At 35.4% G+C, this 22,946-nt stretch overlaps 1 protein-coding gene and 3 pseudogenes across 3 annotated transcripts; all 4 read left to right on the top strand.

The window, feature by feature from the left end:
* The first annotated feature begins 146 nt into the window (after window positions 1-146).
* LOC146902330 (uncharacterized) lies at window positions 147-1,962 on the top strand. The gene is made up of 3 exons (XM_085736773.1): window positions 147-410; window positions 1,329-1,393; window positions 1,476-1,962. The coding sequence occupies exons 1-3, from the start codon at window positions 297-299 to the stop codon at window positions 1,804-1,806; spliced, it is 510 nt and encodes a 169-aa protein (XP_085592899.1). The 5' UTR covers window positions 147-296; the 3' UTR covers window positions 1,807-1,962.
* Window positions 1,963-6,711: 4,749 nt separating this feature from the next.
* LOC146902329 (ubiquitin C-terminal hydrolase 22-like) lies at window positions 6,712-11,249 on the top strand (annotated as a pseudogene). Its single transcript, XR_015021384.1, has 3 exons — window positions 6,712-7,760; window positions 8,010-8,140; window positions 10,091-11,249. The product of XR_015021384.1 is annotated as a ubiquitin C-terminal hydrolase 22-like (transcript).
* A 1,487-nt stretch (window positions 11,250-12,736) lies between these two features.
* LOC146902328 (heat shock 70 kDa protein 8 pseudogene) lies at window positions 12,737-14,579 on the top strand (annotated as a pseudogene).
* Window positions 14,580-17,651: 3,072 nt separating this feature from the next.
* Window positions 17,652-22,376, top strand: LOC146902327 (FBD-associated F-box protein At5g56370-like; annotated as a pseudogene). The gene is made up of 4 exons (XR_015023062.1): window positions 17,652-18,449; window positions 18,535-18,672; window positions 18,837-19,120; window positions 22,061-22,376. The product of XR_015023062.1 is annotated as an FBD-associated F-box protein At5g56370-like (transcript).
* The last annotated feature ends 570 nt before the right edge of the window (window positions 22,377-22,946 follow it).

Below are 22,946 nucleotides of genomic sequence, written 5' to 3'. Positions count from 1 at the left end.
AAATGGATTTTATGTGAAGAATCATACGAAATAGAAAATGCACATAATATAATATAATAATGTAATTTTGAAACGTAAAATTGAGAAAAAAATAAAAAAAGAAGAGGCGTGGAAGTAAATAAATAGGGGGTGGGGGTGGGAAATGCAATATACTAGTCCAAGTTAGTTCCACAAAACCCTAAAACGGTGGAGTACTTGAGTTGAGTTGAGTCCAGGGTTTACTCTCTCTAATCATCAATTCAATTCAACACCAAACCTATTGTTGTTGTTGACTCCTCTCTCTCTCACTCTCGGCAATGGCTGTGTCAACCCAATCTCACCTTCCAATTCTCTCCGTCGTCGACCTCTCCTCTCTTCTCCAAGCTGTCGCCGTCGACACTCTTGTTTCCGCCGCTCAATCTCTCGCTCTCGTATTTCTCTCTCTTTTTCTCATTTTCCCCTTTAATTACACCCTTTTAATTTTACTATGCATTTTATCCAGTTAACTCTGTAAGCATGTTGTGGAAATTAGGGTTTCTGATTTAGTTGCCTTGAACTCTGTGCCTTGTTAGATGATACCACTCAATGGTTCCATTTGTTAGCAATTTTTTTATTCCAATTAACTGTGATGATTCTTCACTGTTGTGATTTATGTAATTATATTGAATGCGACTAAAATTGTTTGTTCTTTACTTGTTGTTTGCCCTTGATTGTTGTATCTGTGCTGTTTGTCGTTAGTGATTCTAGTATCAGATGCTTTGTTTCTTTTTATTTCTACCACGGTTGGACTGGTTTAGGCTAAATATTTTGGATTTAGGATAAATAAACAATAGGATTGTTTGCTTTAGTGTTTGCCCTATGTGCATGCTTGTATATTGTTTGTGGCTTTTCATTCAGAGCATTCTTTGCGAATAATTTTTCTCGCTGTTTAAGATAAAATTCACAATACATTAGTGCATAGTTGGATTTGCGGTGAGATTGGCAGAATCTGACAAACACTGTACTTCGTAGCTTCAACATGCAGTTGTGATTTTGCTAATCTCATCTGCTTATCCAAGCATATACTAAGAAGGAAGTGTACTATGCACAGTGATCACATGTTCTCCTATGCTATAAAAGATCGCTAGTTTCCCTTGTCCGTTTTTCTGTGTCTTGAAAAGATCGCATATGTATTTATCACTATCAATTATCGTTGCTGTATGATAAGTGTGTTCATCTATATGTCACAGGTTTAGTTGGTCTAAGATATCTATTTGATGATAATTAAACTAAAGTATCCTTGGTATTTTATTCTGTTGTCTTTAATTTGGTAAATATTTTTATTCACTTCTGTTTGTTTTTCTCCCCAGATTGGATATCTGCTGACTAATGCTGCCAAATCAGTGGCTCCAAAGTTGACTGCAATGGATTCAATGTAAGAATGAACGAACATATGCGACTGTTTTGAAGGTTAACACAGTTTTTAATTATTCTGATCCTTGTTAAATCCTTGTCAGGTTCCCTTTGAAGCACCTTCTTGGAAGGAAGCCAGCTTACAAAGAAAACAAAAGTGATACAGAAGATGATGAGGACGACGACGATGATGATGACGTACAAGATGAGGATGATGATGGAGAAGAGGAAGACTACTCCGGTGATGAAGGCGAGGAAGAAGGGGATCCCGAGGATGATCCCGAGGCTAACGGTGCAGGAGGAAGTGATGATGGGGAAGATGATGATGACGATGGCGATGAGGAAGATGAAGAAGATGGCGAAGATGAAGAGGACGAAGAGGAGGAAGAGGAAGATGATGAGACTCCCCAGCCACCAGCAAAGAAGAGGAAGTGAGAATTATATTAGTAGGAAATTGGTTATGTGGTTTGCATTTGTGTCAAGCTTAGTGATTAGGACTGATAAATTAGCAACCTTAGTAAGTGAACCTGTGTCAAGTTATGTCAATGATGATGATTGTTATATCAATATTTCTCTCTGTTTCTACTTAAAGTTCTTCTGTCCAGTTATTATTGTCCGTGAGTGTCATTTGTTTTTATTTTGGTTGAAAGTGTTAATTGCTTGTGCTATCAATCTTGGCATGTTTTTTTTTTTTTTTTTTTTTTTTTTTTTTATAATATATTCATCCCCAGATCAAACTCCTCTAAAGTGAGCTACTCACTTTAGAGAGTACAATGAGTAATATCAACTGTTTTTTTTTTTTTTTTTTTTTGACAAGATGAGTAATATCAACCATTGATAAACAAACCAACGATTGATATTATATGCATATGTTTTTTTTTTTTTAGTTTACTAACCACTCACTTTAGAGTAGCTAAATTTTTAATCCCATCTTAAATCCACTCTTTAATTGTTCATGTTAATCCTCCTTTTGTTGGTTGTTTGTCCTCAATTGGGGTTAAAATAGATCTCTAATCTGGGAACTACAAATACAAACATGCAAAATTGGGGATAAATTTGGGGTTTGTTCTCACGATCTCTCTACTATATACAATCATTTGTTTGTTTGACCATCTGGCTTTAGGAGCAATGATATTTTTGATCATTTGTCAGGGTCTCTATTTGACATGATTGGTATTAAAATCCGTAAATACATACTTAGTTCAGTTGTTCTGCATGTGTTTTTTTCTTTCTTACAAATAATGGATTTTAAAATGTGTATTTGTCATATGTGAAAGTTGCTAAAATATTTGAACTTATGTTTATGCAGAAAGCCAAGCTAATTTAGCCGAAGTTGTTATTGAGCTATTTTTCTGTTTTTTAAAACCTTGCCATTTGATTCACTGGTATTCTTATCAAATTATTATACGTTTAGTTTAGCGCTTATCAATTAATTCTCACGTTTTAAGGCACTCCTGCCGTGGAAATATCGAAGCTAAACATTGGGGTTTCAAGTGGAACAGGCATCTAATAATACCAACCGCAGAAACAAATGCAGCATTAGCCATATTATATATCTCGTGTTTCTTCATATCTTGGTGGGTGGAGTTTAGTATGGGAAAGGGAAGTTGTTTCCCACCATGGGAAAGTTGTCTTTATAGCCATGGATATATTGATTTTTAATTTGAATGGCTGAGATTGATTTTTGACAACCTACAAGTAACTTTTTGCTAACAAAAAAAGAATACCCCACCACTAAGTTGTTTATTTATAATTTAATTTCTTGCCATATTTTAAAAGAGGAATTGAGCTTCTGTAACGGGTCAGCGCCACCTAGAGCTGTCAAAACGGGCCGGGCCTGCCGGGCCGGGCCGCAAAAGCCCGAAAAACGTAGGGCTTGGACATAAAAATTTGGGCCCGTTTAAAACCGGGCCTTTTAGCCCGAGCCCGTTAAGGCGCCGAGCTCGTCGGCGGGCTAGCCCGGCCGGCCGCGGTGAGCCCGTTTAATTTATAATTATTTTTTGACATTATAATTTCCTACAATCCACAACCATCATGTCAAGAAAAGAAAAGAAAAAACGTGAGTGTTGCTTAAACTCAACTCAAATATTGATACATTAGCTCCCTGGTATGAATTTTCTCAAAGTTATTGCTTGGTATTTCCATTAGTTTATGTAATGTGTTGACATAAACTAATGGATTGTATTATCGTGAAGAATAAATAACAATGGTGTATGCATAAAATGGAGAAATAACTTCGGCTTGCACTATGTCCCAAGCCGGCGGCAGCCAACTAGCGTTAACTACACACCATTGATTTACAAAATGCATATAGTTATGTCACTTGATTGGGTTGGGGAATTTGTTTGTTGTGTTCCTTGGCCAAAGGTAGTTTTGTTTTGGGTCTTTTGTTGCATGGTGTTTGTTTAAGGCCGAACGCCCGAACCTCTTTTGTATTTCTTTGGCATATTTTCTTGACTTTATTATATATAAAAAAAAAACATTGGTAAATTACTAATTGAGTCGTCGGCATGTATTTTTTAGTGTAGTTTTTTATTTTTAAATTAAAAGTTTTAAGTAAACGGGCGGGCCCGAAAGCCCGTAGCCCGCAAAGGGCCGGGCTTGGACAAATATTTTTGAGCCCGTTTATCTTCCGGGCCTTTTTGGCCCGGCCCGCAAAAGCCCGAGCCCGTCATGGGCTAGCCCGTCGCGGGCCGGGTAGCCCGTTTTGACTCTAGCGCCACCGCATTTCATCTTTGCCAAAAAGCCTTTAAAAATAATATTGGTCATAAATACGAACAAACAAATATTATAATTTATACCACACTCCTCAAAAAATAAATAAATTATAAGTTATTTCTATGAAAAAAGTCTATTACGACATAGATGAAATATTTTATTTTTGCTTATTTTTTATTATGCCTTTTACTATTTATTATTCTATTCTTTTGTAATTTTCTTAAATTATTATTTCTATGAAAAATTTTTGTCCTAAATTATAAGTTATTTTTATTTTTGTTGACAAAAGTCGTTGTAATCCTATACCAATGAAATATTAATGTTATATTTTTTTACTATACTCTTAATTATATATTTATTTTTCTTTCAACTTTTAATATATCTTTCTCAAACGAGTAATAAAGGATAATTTTATAGATAAACTCACATTTTCTCTTTTTATTTAAAATTAATCACATTTATTAAATTATGTGAAAAAAGTCAAAAGAATTAAAATTTGGGAGAGAGAGTATTACCACTATCTCTTTTTTTACTACTCTTTTTTATTCTTGGCTTCTCAATGTTTTTTTACATGCGTGGAGCTTAAAGCTTGTTCGGTTGTTCCTTTCCATTTTATCTCTCCTCTGTTGCAAGCGTGAAGCTTCAAGATTCTTCCACACACATGTCAACTCTTCTTCAGCATCATCTCAAGCGTCTATTCTCCCTTTTTTCTCAGAATTGACTGCTTGTTGTATAACCCGCATATCCTTCGCATTTCAGATTTAAAGACGTGATTTTGAAATTTGACTTCAGGAAGACTTGTGTGGCTGTCATGATGATTATTGTTCATTGTTATTCCAAGAGATGAGTTAAAATTAAGCTTAGAGAAAAATGATGAAATGGGTCACGTACTCAGAATTCATGATAGAGGATAGAAAATAGTGGGGATAAGAGTTAAAGACACGGGTGTAGATCCTTTTTATTGCAATAAGGAGGTGTGAAATAGCAAAAATATATAACTGATTAAATAAATAAAAGGATTGTTTTTTGTTTTTAAATTTAACAGGTTGAAACTGCAAAAATATATAACTGATTAAATAAATAAAAGGATTGTTTTTTTGTTTTTAAATTTAACAGGTTGAAACTCGCTAACACTGTCCTTAATGGACCCACTTTCCCATGATGGAAAAACTTCACTCGCCCATACTAAACGCCACCATCTTGGTGACTATACTTACCTCACGAACCAACTCTAGATTGCCAAAATTCCGTTCCCTTAAATACCAAAGGGTTGACAAAAAATTAACTTGATGACAAACTTGATCATTTCATAATACAATGTGTAGCTCTTTTTTTTTGTTTGATGACCTCTTTGAACTTTCAACCAAAAACATTCCTATCTCCGATAAGTAAATTATTAAACTGAGAAAATTAAATATATATGATATCTCAACCCTCCATAATGTGTATACATGAACACAAAATTATTCACTTTGCTCTAAAATAATTTATTCAATTTAGAGAATTTGAATCTCCGGTACTTAATACCAATCCATAATATCACCCTTTGTTGCATTGCAACAACATAGAATATCTTCGAGATTCACCTTAGATCATATATGACATCAAGTTTATGACAATGAGAAATAAATTGAAGCAAGAGTTCTTTCTCTCTTGATTTTTATTGTCATAAGAGTATGTTATAATTTGTAGTTGATCCAACCAAAAAGTCCAACAAATTTTTCTCCAAACTTAAATTGAAACTTCCTACATTTCTGATTTTAAAACAATATTTTTTACTAAAATTAAAGAGCTTGACAAAGAGATAAATAAATTGAGTTTAATTTTACACTATCTCTTAAATTGAAACTTCCTACATTTCTAATTTATTTATAAATTTTTCAATTATTCATTCAACATGTAACAAAAAAAATAAAACTTATTTAACATTTCATTTTTCTCTATCTTTCCTCCAATTATATCACCAACTTATCATTTGTATTAGACTATCACATCACTTTTATTTTTTATTTATATCTCTCTTAAGATAAGATGTCAAATAACATTTGAATGTAAAATAAACATTTTCCTTCTAATTATTCATACCTGTGTGTAATGCTATCAACATCACATGATAATATTTGCTAGTATTTGTTGTGGGTTGATTTGTTTAAAATGAAAAAAAGAAATATGATTCATATATAAATTATATGCAAAATTATGTTTGGATAGTTAATGCAAAAGTGAATTGAATAATAAATTTGAGTGTATATGTCAAAAAAAAATTGAGTGTAAATAATTTTTGAATGTGAAACTTCAATCTTTTAACATTAAGCTAAATTTTTTTGAGACAAAGTTAATTTTACTCGAGAGCAATCAAACTTATCAAAAAATTATATATCTCAAAATTTCATTTCTATCAATCAAAGTAGATTTATGGTCTATAAACCTTTAACACTTGGCATCTGGCTTGATTTTAATGTACTCCAGAATTCAATTCATCTAAAAACTTTATTCCCTTGATTTGAATATATTTAAAAAATAGTTATGAAATTTTGCAAAAAATATATATAAAAAATATGGAGCGAAAGAGGTGGGATGGGATGGAAGAGAGTAAAAGTAGGAGCTAGTAGCAGTTGCACCATATTGAGTGAAGCGCAGCCCTCACAAAAATGAAATCTTGATCAACCTCCATTCCCTCCCACTCTGAATCTCAGCCGTTGATTCTCCGATCCAAAGACCTTGAAATCTAACTTTACTATCCATCCATTCGATCCATTCACATTATCAAATCACCGTCATGTCCTCCAAAATCAACGGTCAGATTTCACCACAACCATGTCCCCACTTGGCCGAGTTCCGCCGCTCTTCCACCAAACCATTCCTCTCCCTCCATAACTGCCTCCGGATCAAACCTCCCGGCGGCCGCGCCTCCCTCCGCCGTGATCCTCACGAAATTCCTCACTGCAACGCCTGCGGTCTCTCTGCTCCTTCCCGCCTCTATGCCTGCATCTCATGCGCCGCTGTATCATGTCACTCTTCCACCGCCGGTGTCATTTCTCACGCCGCCGCACATGCCGCATCAATGTCTCCTGGTCATCAGATCGCAATCGACGTCGATCGTGCCGAGCTTTTCTGCTGCGTTTGCCGTGATCAGGTTTACGATCGTGATTTCGACGCCGCAGTCGTGATCGCACAGACCGTTGCGTCCACAATCGGCGACGGAGAAAAATCAACAGTGATCCCTATGTCATCTACTCCGCATCCGGAGAATCTCAGAAAGCGGCGCCGAGTGGATTACCGTCCTTCAACTCCGGATCTACGCGAACGCGCTCTGATCGGAAGTTGTTCTTCTCCGATCAACGTTCCTGATTTTCCGCGGGGATTGCGGGGGTTGAACAATCTCGGAAACACTTGTTTCATGAATTCGGTGTTGCAGGCTTTGTTTCACACGCCACCGTTGAGGAATTACTTCCTGAGTGATAAGCATAATCGGTACTTTTGCCAGAAAATGAGCAATGCTGATGATGCCGCAAATGGTGATGATTCTGCCATAGCAACTGCGAAAAGAAATGGAGAGAACAATGGAACAAAAAATGGACGATTATGCTTAGCTTGTGATATGGATGCTATGTTCTCTGCTGTTTTTTCGGAGACCGTCTTCCCTATAGCCCAGCAAAGTTCTTGTACAGGTGTGTATACTTTGGAGCTTAGGTGTGTTATCCTGTTTATCACCGAGACCTCTGATCAAAGGCATATCCAGTGTTGATGTGTCAGTGTTGTGTCGTGCTAGTGCTTCATAGATGTTATGTAAATGTTGTTAGTTTTTAGAATTTATTCACTGGGTTTATATTTGGATTGGTTATTAGTGACGGAGATGTAAGTTAATACATGTAATTATTTTAAGTTTAGTTATTTGAGTTGTTGTTATGGTGTTTCAGTTGGTGGCAGCATGCAGCCAAGTCCAACCTTGCAAGCTATGAACAACAGGATGCACATGAATTTTTCATTTCAATGCTTGATGGGATCCATGAAAAGGTGGACAAGGATCGACGTAAGCCACACAATGAAGGTAATGTATTCTAAAACAGTGACACAAATTTATTGGTTTTACTTTCTTTGAAGTGCTGATGACTCCAAGTATAATTGTCCCTGTTTTGATTTTTTGTATTTGGCTGAGAGAGGATTTGGTTCTATTTTATGGCATGAAAGGAATGTCTTGTATGAACCAGATATGTTGTCCCTGTGAAGTATGTTGAAATTTTTAGACTTGTACTTGCTAGAATCTGTAAGGTGGCTTCTATTGGTTTACACAACAAAATACTATTTTTCTAGGCAGTATCTCAAATCATCTATGCTTGTTTCGTCGAACCTTTGTTGAAGCTCTGGTTTCTTTGGTATTTTTGATCAAATCTTTTAGGTATGTCTGTTTCAACTCATGGCTTTGGTTTGGTCATTGCAGAAGTCCTCCTCCCAACACGATAATAACACTACTTACCATTATTGAAGATAAATGACACGCATAGCTGCCATCCCTATACAAACATACATACCTTAAAGATACTGAAATATATCCAGTGTTGAATAGTATAGGGATGGCGGCTATGCGTGTCATTCATCTTAAATAATGGTAAATGGTGTTATTATCGTGTTGGAAGGTGGACTTCTGCAATGACCAAACCAAAGCCTACATTATCCCACCTCAATCCCTTGTTTCATAGGCAAAAATTAACCGTATGGTTTTATAGTTAGGAAAGAGTTTGAAACTTAAAGAGTAAGAGGATACTGATCTTTGGTATTGAGTAGTAGCATTGCCATTAGATTTTCAAGAACATAAAACCTTTAGATTGTATACTAGATTAATCTGCTACCCATTACAAGCCAAAGAGTTAGCTCAGCATAATTATAGTTACAAACATGCTGACTATGGGAGATGATCAATATAGTGCGATTGTCTTACTTTCTTCAATGTTTTGATATTTTTAGCTTCCAAAATGATTCAGAATACTCTTTAAGATAACATAGTTATCATAACATTGAAATGCGGGGCGAGGGTTTAGGTCTCTTGCTTGTTGCCCTAGGAGTTGACATTGATCGGACGGTTAGTGCTTATTCTCAATCACACCTGTGCTATCTCGATGGTGTTAGCGGCTACCTTCTGTGAGTATCGGTAAATCAATTTTGCCCTAGCCTATTCAATTCATCATATAGGAGATTCTAGATCTGACAATGCTGCCGTTAACACCACCTCTTTTTTCCATGTTTAGATAATCGAACAAGGCTTGTCTATCCCCGGGAGAAAGTTGCCTTAGCATTTTAACCCCGTGAATGTGATAGAAGTATAGAACTGGGTTTTTGTAAATTCTTGGCTAAGATTTTAGCCTTGGAAAAATCTTATGTGGTATTTTCTACTTGATGTGTTATATCCCACATAAAATGCCAAAAGTTTTTGTCTCTGTACAGTAGTTATGTTTCCTGGTTTCTTTGCAAGTTCTTTGTCCTCCTTAATCTCAATCAGAAGCCCATAATTAGGACCCTGTTTGTTCCAGAATCAGTTCAGAATGTGTTTTGGACTGCACTCCTGCATAGAGGGAGTATGGGTAACATTAAAACACATTCGGTTCCTAATTATGAGGAGCAAAACTGTTCCACACAATTGTTAGAGGCTATATGATGTGAATTTTCTTTAGACATCAAGTCAATTTATCGGTAGTGAAATATTTGTTTCAAAATGAAGTTGGTAATTTCTTTACATGCATTTCCAGAAGTTTAGTTTTACAATGGTTGCAAAATTAGGAATTTTTTGACGCCTGCACTTGAAAACCTCAATTTAATACAACAGGCTCCCTTTTGTTTTATTTTTTAGTTATCCAACAATGAACTTATTTGCTACCTTCTTTGTGCACTGAAGAGTTCAAACAAAATTGCTAAAATGTGCAAGATCTTCAATGTTAGACGTGCTCTTGAACTTGCGTTTCATGAAGGTAACATTTTGTGTGACCACATTTTATTGATTGTGCAGGCAGCGATTGTTGTATTGCTCATAGGGTATTCTCTGGTATTTTGCGGTCAGATGTTATGTGTATGGCCTGTGGTTTCACATCAACAACTTATGACCCATGCGTAGACATCTCACTTGACTTGGAACCAAATCAAGGGGGTTCTACTAAGATGGCTGCTGCAGCTTCCAATCCTTCTTGCAATGGTGAGGCCGATTCCAGCCAAAACTTTGGGATATCTACCTTGATGGGGTGCTTGGATAGATTTACAAGAGCAGAGAAATTGGGGTCAAACCAGAAGTTTTTCTGTCAGCAGTGTAAGGTGAAGCAGGAAACTCTCAAGCAGATGTCCATAAGGAAGCTTCCCCTTGTTTCTTGCTTCCATATAAAAAGATTTGAGCACTCTTCAAGAAAAAAATGTCAAGGAAGGTGGACCGTTATTTGCAGTTCCCATTCTCACTGGACATGTCACCTTATCTCTCATCCTCAATCTTAAGGAGTCGGTTTGGTAACAGAATATTTCCTTTTGATGGGGATGAGCCTGATGCTTCAAATGATCTATGTTCTGAGTTTGAATTGTTTGCTGTCGTCACTCACTCTGGTAAGTTAGATGCTGGTCATTATGTGACATATCTGCGATTAAGCAATCAATGGTACAAGTGTGATGATTCTTGGGTTACTCAAGTTGATGAAAACATTGTGAGGGCTGCTCAGGGTTATATGATGTTCTATGTACAGAAGATGCTTTACTATAAAGCAACTGATAAATCGGTTGCCTCATGATTGGCACAGGTGATGGTCCAAATCATTGGCATTTAATGTCATGGTCAATATCAATTTTCACCCTAACGATATGCCATGACTTCTCCATTCATACACAAGAAAATTAAAAAACAAGGAAAATATAATTTATTTGCATCACAATTTGCAATTGTGTATCATTTTTGGGAAAGATGAGAGTTAATACTTTCATGTTGGAGCTAGAAACGAGCCAGTATTTTTTGTAGGCACTCCAACTTTCTGGAAACTTGAGGGTATGGATTCCTTATAATTTGTGGTTTTTACCCCCTCGAATCTTGATATTAGTTGTGTTCCCCTCCTCCCCTCTTTGATGCTTTGAAAATCAAGGCTTTGCATATATGTTTCAATTTTTGAGAAATTTACCTACTTTATTTGTATTTATATTCATCACTACATTTCTCTTTTTGTTTTTTGTTTTTGGTAGTGAAAGAGGGCTTACACCCAAAAACGAAAAAGCACTAAAGAGTTATACATATATTCCTAGACATGCAAGTCCGAAAATGTCATAAAAAAGGAGACTTAAGGTCCCATCGGGAGAAGTCTTCGTAACACAATTGTTAAAAGAATCCAGAGAGAAGATAAAATTAGTCGGCCAATCAACACTTCTATTTTCCTTCCTCTAGATGATTGAAATGCACCCGTCGAGTTCAACTTTAAAAACTCTTGTATACGGCGCATCATGGTGGGCGGTTCACCATTGATTTTAACTTGTGAACATTTCAACGAAGTTTTCGAGTCATTTTCCATTTGAAGACGGTGGAAACCTTGTCTCCAAGCAAGTCACATTTTCAAATACATTCCTCATATTTTAGCATAGAGAGCGTCACATGTTACAGTTTGTGCGAGTAGTCTTTATTTCATCTCCCATCTAATTTTCGACAGAGTCCACCACAACCAACAAGACCTAACGAATCTTGGTAGGCTCCATCATTAAGTTTAACCCACCCTATTCCCAAGGTATTTTCCAATCAATGAAAATAGTGTCACATTGACGAATATCTCCACTTCTCTCTCTCTCTCTGCTTCTCGCTACTTCTCTCTACTCCTCACAAGACAGAGATGATGAATTAATTAAAGTTATTATGGTAAAATAAATAAAGGAAAATGCTCTTTCGAAATGTACAAAAGGCAAGAATAACACAAACATGAATCCATGTGTGTTTCTTGCCCTTATATAATAGCATGACTTATAAATAAATTAATGTTATTATGCTAAATAAAACTAATGAATGTAAGAGACAGTTTTTTTTTTTTTAAAAGGAAAAATCTTAACTCATTTCATTAATCTCAATACAATTTGATATCTCAATCAATATTTGAAAATTAGCTCATAATGTAGCCTTCTTAGCTAACTTGTGGGCTGCCTCATTCGTTTAACTTGCACAAATTCAACACTAGAGTTTACATAAAAATGTTTGAAAGGAGCTCTACAATTATCAATAGTGTCCCCAAATTCAGTTGCATAAGAATATGGAGATGAAAATTTAGAATTCTGCTCTATCCCAACACATTTTGCTCATTCACAACTGAAATTCCAAAAATACCCATACGTGAGTTAACTCACGCTAGTGTAAGTTAATTCACGCATGGACATTATGGAAATTTCAGTTGGAAACGAGCAATTTTGGTTGGGTAAAGAGCAGAATTCGAAAATTTATCCACCACTCTTTGAATCAAGCTCAAAATCAACATGTCTCAATAATGGTTGGGCCACATGTTGCATTATTTGTTTTATTTTTTTTGGTTTCTACATGAGTTAATCACTTGAGTTGTTGTGTAGATTGAAATTTATCGAGAGAAATTAGACTGAAGGAGTTCTTTAAGTTTGGTATACTTTTGTCCTTTAAGTTTGGAAACGGAGAGTTTGTATGAGACCTATAATTGCAGAGATTTGGTTAGGCAAAGTTAGTTACAGTTAACAGAAATTAGTTATGGAGTGACACGTTCGTTTTTAACTTCATCGAGTTTTACAGTGATAAAAATAAAAATTAACTTCATTTTGTATCGACGGACATGTTGGTTTTTAGGACGGACATAGTTAAACACAAGTCTTGCTAACTTGTGTCCTTTGTTAAATCCCACAGTTTACAACATGAAGCAGTTGATTGGCAGAATTGATACTGACCCAGAAGTTCATGCAAGTAAAAATTTCCCCTTTATGTTGCAAATACTGTGCAATGGCATTCGCCCTTTTTTTGCTGCACTAATGATGGACAAAGTTTGGAGATATACATATACTACTGCAGAACAATTCCTTGCAATATATCTAGGTCAAATTGAAAGTATTGGCTTAAACTCAACTGAAACGACCTATAAGAAATGTGGTGTTTGCAGTTTCCTTCAGTTGATTGCAGCTAACCAGAACACATCACACTTGTTCGATGTCCGATCTTCATGTTCTCAGGCTGATGTCTCAACCAACAGCAGTGGCTTTGTTGTATGAACATCAACAACTGCAGGCTTCTAGTTCTTCTCATGAGGATAAGGACAGTGAAAGCAAGAAATTGACTCTCATTTTCAACATGGATTCCAGTTATTGTGATGTTGCTGTAGCAGCAGGAGAATGCCAAATAAAAGCCTTGGCAGGAAGTTTTGTTGGTGGAGAAGACTTGCTTGGAATTATGATGCGTTATCTCTTACCAGATTCTGGAAATATATTCAAGAAACATATTGACGCGGACAGAAAAATTAAATCAATGAGTTTACTTCGAGTAGCAACCCTGGAAGTGATTCATCGACTTTCCTCTCAGACAAGTGTTGAGTTTGATTTAGACATGGGAGATGGTTTAAAGATATGCAAGGTTGTAAAGTGGGAGGAGTTTGAAGAGGTAAACAAAGAGGTATTTGAAACGTGTGAAAGGCTAATAATCCAGTGCCTGAAAGATGCAAAGTGAAACATTGAGAATTTAAATGATGTGATAATTGTTGGTGGATGTTGGAATATACCAAGGCTGAAGAATCTTTTTACTAAATTATGCAACGAAAATTGTATCAAAAATGAAAAGTGTTAAGGAAAATAACTTTATAAGGGAATGAATCCTTTGGAAGCTGCATTTTGTGGTGCAGCTGTGGCAGGAACCGTTGCTTCAGGCATTCTTGATCCCTCTTTGAACTTGAACTTGTTTATTTCTCAAGTCACACCTCTAGCACTTGGAATTCGAGCTAAAAGGAAAAGTTTTGTACCTTTAATTCCGAGCAACACATCAGTGCCAACAATGGGGGATATACATTTCACAACTATTCATGATAATCAAACTGAGGCCTTGATCTGTGTCTACGAAGGCGAGGGACAGAAGGCAGAAGAAAACCACATTTTTTGATATTTGAAAATAATGGGAATACCTGCAGCACCATAAGGAGTTCCAGGTATCAATTTATGTATGGACATAGACGGTGAAAACATATTGAAAGCAAGAGCTTCTGTTGTCATGCCTGCATCACACCAACCTACAATTCCTGTTATAGAAGCAACGATGGCAATGCCAATGATCGATGATGGGCACGACTGGTGTGTTGAGGCACTAAATAGGACCTATGGTGACACAATGGATTTGGTTACTCTCCTCAAAAAGTAACAAAGTCATGATATCCAGCATATATCACTGTATCTTGTTTAGCTGTATTCTGTGTGTTTCAGCAACATAGTTTGACCTATAGGTCTAATGTCTGTAATATAATGGAATTAATGCAAAGATGAGTTCACCTTTAAAATGATCCATATAGTTGTTGACTCATTTGTTTGATTTTCTTGTCCCTTTAACCATTGCGCAGCCTATTTACGGTGCCAGCATAAATGCCAAGAGTTAGCTACAGCTTTATCTTTAAGTTAATATCATAATCAGCAGAATAAATAAGTTTAAACCATAAATCATGCCACATCCAGTTGCCTTTAGGGGTTACATGTACAAAACAAATAAAATCCCAAAGTTAAACAAGGAAACATGACAATTGATAACTACCATTCAATCAACAGTCTAAGAAAGAACCAAAGACACCTTTGAATCATACTGGTTTGATAAGTTTGAGTAGAAAAAAATCCTGTTTATTTGTCAAACTCCCATATAATCCCACCATCCTCTCCAATCCCACCATCCTCTCCCATATAATCCACTTTATTCTATCCGCTTCTATCAATCTAAACACATTATAAAATTAGTCTCTGATTCAATAGCATTAGGGCCACAACATGCATATTTGAGTAATTGAGATACTTACTAGTTGGGTTTCCATCTATAAATCTTTTTAGTGCATGTTTAAATTAGCAATTAGTTTAACAGAGAATCTGTGGCGTTGGAAAAGGTAACCTTTGAAGCTACTATGATTTTGTTAAACTCACCATCATTCTGATCATGCATTCGAGAGTTTGGTATGTAAGTGAAGTGAGCATAGAGCATAAATATGAATGAATACCTTTAACTTTCTTTGTTGATCAAGGCATCTACTAGCAGACAGGCACCCACTGCACTGGTCATACAAATGATATTGACACTATAGAACAACAAAGCGGAGAGGAGTGGTTGCCGAGGAAAGAAATAGTAGTGTGGTAATATTTGCCTAACTTTCTAATTGGGGAGTTGTGTTTTGTCAGTTGGTTGAACATTAGGGTTTTGCTGCATCTCACCACCAACTTTCCAACCCACCCCCTTTGAATTATAGCCTCGCATCTTGTTAGCAAATAAATTAACACAAGTTTTAGAAAATGAAAATAGAAAATGTTTCCACAAAGTAAACCGAGGGCCTTATTACTTAACACCATTTTCAACTCACAAATAAATTATAGGTTCAATTGTCGGTGAACCATTTACAGATGAAAATTATGAAAAGCAAGTTGAATCGGTACTAAAACCGGGTTTGGGGCTAGGATAAGGGCTTATCACAGAGTTTGGGGAAAAATGAAATTGATCGTGGGAAAGTGAAATCAAACTAAGAAATTAAAGATTAAGAGGATAATGGCGATGGAAACTGAGATAAGAAGATGGCCATAACGACATCGTGGAACTCTAGTTTTGTTAGTGTGGAGATTATTTTTGCGTATTATCAGCTATTAGTTATTGTTGTTGTTGATTGCTGATTTTCTAGTCTCTACCACCCTGCGTTAAAAATTCAGAATATTGATAATTCTTTCTTGGTGATCACTTTGTAGCTTATGCTCCACGTAACCGTATTATTGCATACCACACTCCTCTGTTATCTTGTGTGATTCTGCTATGTTATAGGTTGCATGTTGCGTATATGCATTGCTGACACTTTTGGGATAATAAAAAGGACAATACGGTTGGTGTGTTGAGGCACTATCTCCGGTACCAAATGAGCTCCTCCGCTTGAGAATTTCCTGTTACAACTTCTGAAAATTAACCTCTTGTATGTTGAGATGAATAGAATCCTCTCTTTCAAGCCTCTTTTGAACGTACTGTTGCAGTTGTTTCTCAATGTCTTTCTTTCTCTTGAATATGTTGACAAACACCTCTTTATTGATAGTGAAAGAGTTGTCTCTAACCCTATTAAGATCACTAGCAGTGAAAGGGGCGGGAGCCCCACCCCGGTATGTAACCTTGGCCTCGTAACTGGTCTATGGTCAAAATGACTGTTAACCCTGGCCTCGTAACTGGTTTATGGTCAAAATGACTGTTAAGCAAGTTTTCAACACAAACCTCAGGAAACAAGGTCGTCCAAGTAGAGTCACCAAAAACTCGATCTAGACGTTAAATAATCTTGTGAACTCCATACTCTTTTCTATGCCAAGCATATTACTCCAAGGTCAATAAGATGCCATTTCTCAATGAGTGTAGAAAATTTGTCATCTGAATTTGCAAGTAAAACACCACCTGGTTCAAAATAATCTCATTAAATTAATTCATTTTCTCATTAAAAAAGGGTTAAATATGTTTTTTATCCTTATAAATATGTCAACTTTTTATTTTAGTCACTCTAAACTTTTTCTAAAACTTTTAGTTCCATAAAAGTTTTTTATCTTCACTTTTGGTCTCTCTTTTAAAGTAAACTCGTATAAAATTTATACTCCCTCCATTTCAAAATGAGTGTCACTTTAGTCAAAAAAAATTTGTTTCAAAATGAATGTCACTTTACATTTTCAATACAACTTTAATTTTTTTCTTTCAACTTTACCCTCAATAAATACTCCAATTTTTCTCTCTCACAATTTTCAATGCAACTTTAATTTTGTCTTTTTCTTATAATGTATTGACGGTTTAGTAAAAACGTTATATCCAATGATTATTTCATTCCATTTCATAATGCGTGTGACAAAGTCTAAAGCGACACTCATTTTGAAACGGAGGGAGTATTTTTAAATAAAAAATTTCAGAAAAATTTATAATATTATAGGAATCTCTAAAAAAAAAATTAGAATTTTTTAACAAAACAAGAATTAAATATGAATTTTTATAATTTTGGTGGTTAAAAATTCATATTTAATTTATGTTTTGCTACAATTTTTTTTGAAAGAAATTTTTACAATATTCTACATATTTCATCACAATTTTATTAAAAAATACAAAAATTTATTTAAAAATAGAGACTAAGAGTGGTGATAGAAAATTTTATCGAAACTAAAGGTTGAAGAATTTTGATAAATAGATTAAAACGAAAAGTTTATTTATAGAAATCAAAAACATATTTAACCCAACAAGAGTGAAAAGAGTAAGAGAAAAAATAATAAAAAATTATTAAAAAGTAAAATATTTGAAAACCAATTTACCCTCCAATTAGAAGTATACATACCAGTAGTAGTTGACTTGATTCAACATAATAAGTTACCCCAATCCTACTTCCTTCTCCTGGCAGTGGTTAGTCGTCTGCCTCTGTCCATGGCGGCAGAAGATATAATAAGCACTTTACCAGATGCAATACTATGTCACATTCTCTCTTTTCTCCCAAACAAAAAAGCCGTTGTCACAAGCATTCTTTCTCACAGATGGAAGCATCTTTATCGTTCAGTTCCCGTTCTGGAATTCACAGACGTTTATGTACAAGATCAATACTCTAATTTCAACTTTAACGACTTCGTAAGCTCCATTTTACTCTCTCGTGATCCAGCATTTCCCATTAAGAGTTTCCGCATTGACATTGGCTACCGTTATTCACTACGTCTACATTTCTATCTACACAACCCCGTCAACCGTATGACTAAATGGATCAACTTTATGGTACAACGCGGAGTTGAATGCCTTGATCTTAAGATCGACATATATAGTGACCGATGCGTTCAAATTACCCATCACAATTCTCACTTGCAAAACCCTTGTTGTTCTCAAGCTTTTTAATTTCCGTGTGGAGGAGGGTTTTTCTTCTCTTGTTCTTCCTTCTCTCAAAACCCTTCATTTGCAATATATTTGGTTTCCAAAACTTCGAGATTTTATCTTGTTTCTATCTGGATGTCTAATTCTTAATGATTTACTCACATTTAATGTCGAATTTGATTCAGAGGAATCTCTGACCTGTAATGAGTGAAAGACCTTTTGTATAGGTAGCTTGACTAGAGCTGATATTGATTGCCACCATTGTCATTTTCCGTTGAAAGCAGTTCACAATGTATCTTCTTTACGCTTTGAAATTGATCAGGTTTGTGTATGACACTAATTGATGATAGAATGAACAAAAAATGTGATTGATATGTATTTTGATTTCTAACAGTTTATCTCTCTAGGTGCATTACCGTAATGATATGATTACTACTTTTCATAATTTGACCCAACTGGAGATTATTTCTCTTAGTTATAGTTGGAAATTCTTAGTGCAAGTTCTTAATCACTGCCCTAGGCTTCAAAGGCTTGACCTTGATCAGGTTTGTTATGGATCATATCTAATTTTTCTTTTCAAAATAGAAATTGGTTTGGGTCTAACTTAACCTTTCAAAATCAGCAGCTTGTGATTGAGATGTTTCCTTGTCTCTTACAGTGTGTGACTTTTAACACATTTTTTTTTATATTTTATGTCAATTATTAACAGGCCGACGATTTCAAAGAAGTATGGACTCAAAAAGATGACAAAGAAAATTGGGTCGACCCAGATTTTGTTCCACAATGCCTTTCATCACACCTTATAACTTGCAATCTTTTCAATTTCTTAGGCTTACAAGGTGAGCTCCTGCTTGCAAGATATATTTTGAAGAAAGCAAGAGTTTTACAAACCATGAGAATCAGGAACGTTAGACATCCAAAGATAAAAAGCCTAATATCATCATACTCAAGGGCCTCTACAACATGTGAAGTTACAATTTAGCAGTTTTCAATGTAAGTAGTAGTTATTTATCATTCCTCTCAGTTAATTAGCTTCTACCATGCAATTGCTAGATTTAGTCCTTGAACTAGAACTTTGATGGTAATGGAAAAGTGTTCCTTAAATTATCTAGCATTTCCTTACTTATTGATATTTTTATTTGTTTATGACTTCGTATCCACATTGGTCCATTTTGTGAGTAGTTGTATGCTAAATTTTATTTGACGTGTTCAATTGTTGCTTAAAAAAAGGAGGTATCAATTGGAAACTAGTGTCTCATTTTTGCCTTGCACCTTCTCTATTCTTTTATTACATAGAAGCATGGACACAGATTAAACGAAGAAATTGTATTCTCAAAGGATTTCTTATTTATGTTTTTTGATAGTGTATTAATGTTTTGACCGTCAAGACTTGGTTTATTTGACACGACATAATCAGGTTGTTTGATTCATTAAGTTGACCTTGACTAATAGGATATGGTTTTGTTATTAGTGTTATGTTCTGATTTCATGTATCAGTGTCTTAATCAAATTTAAGCTGAAATTAACTTCTTAAACGAAATATTATTGTATTTACAGTTATTAATAAAGGATTATAGAAAATCTAAAATATTAACGTTAAAAAACATGAGCATGTATGGCTAGTTGTAGCAGCTCACACATGGACGTGACACATTGTTTGGGAAATCGATGGGTTGGTCAGGGTATAGTACTAAAAGATAAGTCTGAGAGATTATTTCTCCTCACAACTGCAAAAGAGATCAACGTAGTGGATAGGAACTTTTTCATTGAGAGAATGAGTTCATTAGTTTAATGCCATAGAGTAATAAAAGAAAAAGGTTTCAAGAGGAATGAATGCGACCTCTGTTGCACGGACACTTCGATTGAAGGTGGGTCCGACACGTGTCGTGTCCAACACCAACACGACACTTGTGATTACATTCAATTATGTCATTTTTTCTCAAAATTTTATTGTTGTCAACATGTCGGTGTCGTGTCCGGTGTCCGTGCTTCATAGAAAGCGACGATTGTTGCTCGAATGGTGTAGGTGGAGGACTGTATTCTGTGAGAAGAGCATAGAAGGTGTTAACAGGGAGAACCGCACAATTACAACCTTTTTGGAATAAGTTATTTGGAACAAACTTGTTCCTCCCTAAATATTTGTGATGTTATGGAAGTTGTTTCTAAATAGGCTACCAACAAAAGACAATTTAGCGAAGAGGGGAGCTATTCTGTGGGACATGAACTTATGTGATTGTGGGAGTGGGGCTGTTGAAAGTAGTGCACATCTATTTTTTGAATGTTCTAGATTCTTAACAGTTTGGATGGAGCTACAGCATTGACTGGGAATTGAGTCTTCACTCTCAAATTATTGTAATCAAATGATAAAACAGTTTGCAGGGTCGGTAAATGGCGAAAAGATAATAGAGCAAGGGGAGATGATTTTGTGGTTTTCCGAAATCAAATTGCAGAAGTTGAGAGATTAGTGGAAAAGGTAAGGCTGGTGGTGTGCAGCTGGTTGAATCTCAAAATTAAGGGATTTGAAAGAAGGCATTAAACTGGTGCAAATCTGCAAATCCTGTACGAATATACTCTAGTCTGTTTTTTGTTTCCGTGTCCAAAATTAAGGGAGTTGGACAAAGAAGTAAAGAAAACAAAGTGTGTATGAACAGAGGTGAATAGAGCAATGGAGTTGAAATTATGCAGATCTGACACTAGAATGTGGATTAAGAGATTTATGGACGCGTAGGACAAGTGGTGAGAAGGAGCTGAACTGTACTGTACTATGGCAACACATGTTTTTGTGTCAAGGTGAGATCTCATTAGTGATAATTGCTGCTTTGTCCTTTAGTAGATTCTGTGATCAAACACCATTTACTTCCAGTATTAGAATAAAAACTGCGGCATAAGGAAAATATCAACTGTGGTATAAGGAAAAAAATTGAGAGCATGCAAGTGAAATAGCAATCCTTAGTGCAGTGGAACATTTGGGGATAAATCTTTTGTTCATATTCTGTTAAATTTACAATAATACACTTCTATATTTTGTTCATATTTTATTTTTGTAACAAAAAACGCTTCTATATTTTAATTCTTTTTTCATTTTAATTTCTGCCTTCCTAACAACTTATATGCTGTGTGTTCAATAGATTGTACTGCCTTCTGCAATTGCATAGTTCATCACTGGCCTTTTGTTTGTGAACCATAGAAATAAAAATTAAGAAACACAAGTGGAATCGGTGCAGATTTCGTTATCACAGAATTTGGGAAAAAACTAAATTGATCATGGGAAAGTAAAATTAAGCTAACAAATATAGTCAGTTGCAGGAGTATGAAATTGTAACTGGAACTATAAGTGAAAAAACTGAGTAAAAAAATGACACTTATAGAAATTCACAATTTCTGCTTTGTGCCTTGACTGAGAGAAGAAGGTGGCCAGAGCGGCGTCGTTGAACTTATAAGTCATGATGATTCATTCCAATGAAAAAAAACTGTCTTTTGTTAGATGCTCAACTCAACCTTTAGTTTTATTCTCGTTGATATTATATAGTGTACTGTGGAGACTATTTTCGCTTATTATCAGCTTGTTATTGTTTGTTATTGATTGATGATTTTCTACCACCCTACGTTAAATGTTCAGAATATTGACAATTCTTTCATGGTCACTTCAACTATGGTGGCTTATGCTGCACATAACTGTATTGTTTAATACCACACTCCTGTTATTCTGTGTGAATCTGCTATGTTGTGGGTTGCATGTTGTGTTGGTATGTGCTAAATAAACACCCTTATATCTAAGGGTACGACACTATATGCTGACACTTTTGTTTTATTACTATTAGCAGAGTAAAAAGGACATTTTATGTAGACTACTGTTATATATATTTTTCAGTCCCTTATTTGTTTAGCTTCCAATAATCAATCCTTTGTAACGTGTATGCATGTTTCTTTCAGGGATAATAAAAAGGATATTTTGGGTGGAAGCTGTAAGTAATGGGGGTGGCTTTCTCGGTGGATTCATGAGTACATTTGATGAAGATTGGCTAAATTGAATCTTGAAGATTGCTTTATGCTTGAATAATGATACAGAAAAAGGAAGTGGAAATCCAATGTTCTCAGTGTTGGTGCATGTTTGATATCACACTAAGTATGTCGGAAATACGCAACCACCATGATTCTGCAAAAATTATACTTTGTAGCTTTTGAATACGTGTTCATTTATGGATTTTGCTTTTGTGGCAATAATATTTTGTCAAAAGGTATCAATCAATCAATGGTATTTAACTAATTATGGACCAATCATCAATTTAGTATTGAAATGGTATCAATCAATCAATCATTTTTATTTCTAAAATTTGCAAAATGGTAAAGAGGTTAGTGAAATAGAGGCATAACCATCAAAATAGTCCCTCCATTAATGTTTCCGTTAAAAGGTATGGAGTGGCACATTAACGGTTTGTGGTGACACTCAACTTGGATGTCACATCAGTATCGAACCATTTGGCCCCAAATAATAATTTGAAAGTTGAATGATTATTTTTATGGACCATTTTGACATTAAATGACTATTATGAAAAAGAAAAAACATGAAAAAAGAATGGTGAGAGCAATCTATTTTATTTCTCATCCTCAATCTTATGGAGTCGGTTTGGTAATAGAATATGAAAAATGCTAAACATCCCGATACAAACTGTCCCGAGAGATTCCCGAAGGCTATTTCATTTTCTCTCTCATGCCGTTTTATCCCTCTCTCTCCCGTGAATTCCGCACAAGCTTTATTGTGATTGGCTGCTGGTGATTTCGGGATAAGCTCGGGACGTTTTCTTTCGGGTGAAATAGC

The sequence above is a fragment of the Medicago sativa genome, chromosome 8, assembly GCF_051527215.1.
Source record: "Medicago sativa cultivar Bolivia chromosome 8, Bolivia_mono, whole genome shotgun sequence".
NCBI lineage: Eukaryota > Viridiplantae > Streptophyta > Magnoliopsida > Fabales > Fabaceae > Medicago > Medicago sativa.
Note: the sequence above shows the minus strand (reverse complement) of the source record. Positions and strands in the feature narration are given on the sequence as shown.

Excerpts from the sequence above, each read along its gene's own strand:
- LOC146902330 (XM_085736773.1), top strand. The coding sequence starts at position 297 with ATGGCTGTGTCAACCCAATCTCACCTTCCAATTCTCTCCGTCGTCGAC. Across the intron at positions 411-1,328 it reads CCGCTCAATCTCTCGCTCTC|ATTGGATATCTGCTGACTAA; the intron begins GTATTTCTCTCT and ends TTTTCTCCCCAG. Across the intron at positions 1,394-1,475 it reads TTGACTGCAATGGATTCAAT|GTTCCCTTTGAAGCACCTTC; the intron begins GTAAGAATGAAC and ends AATCCTTGTCAG.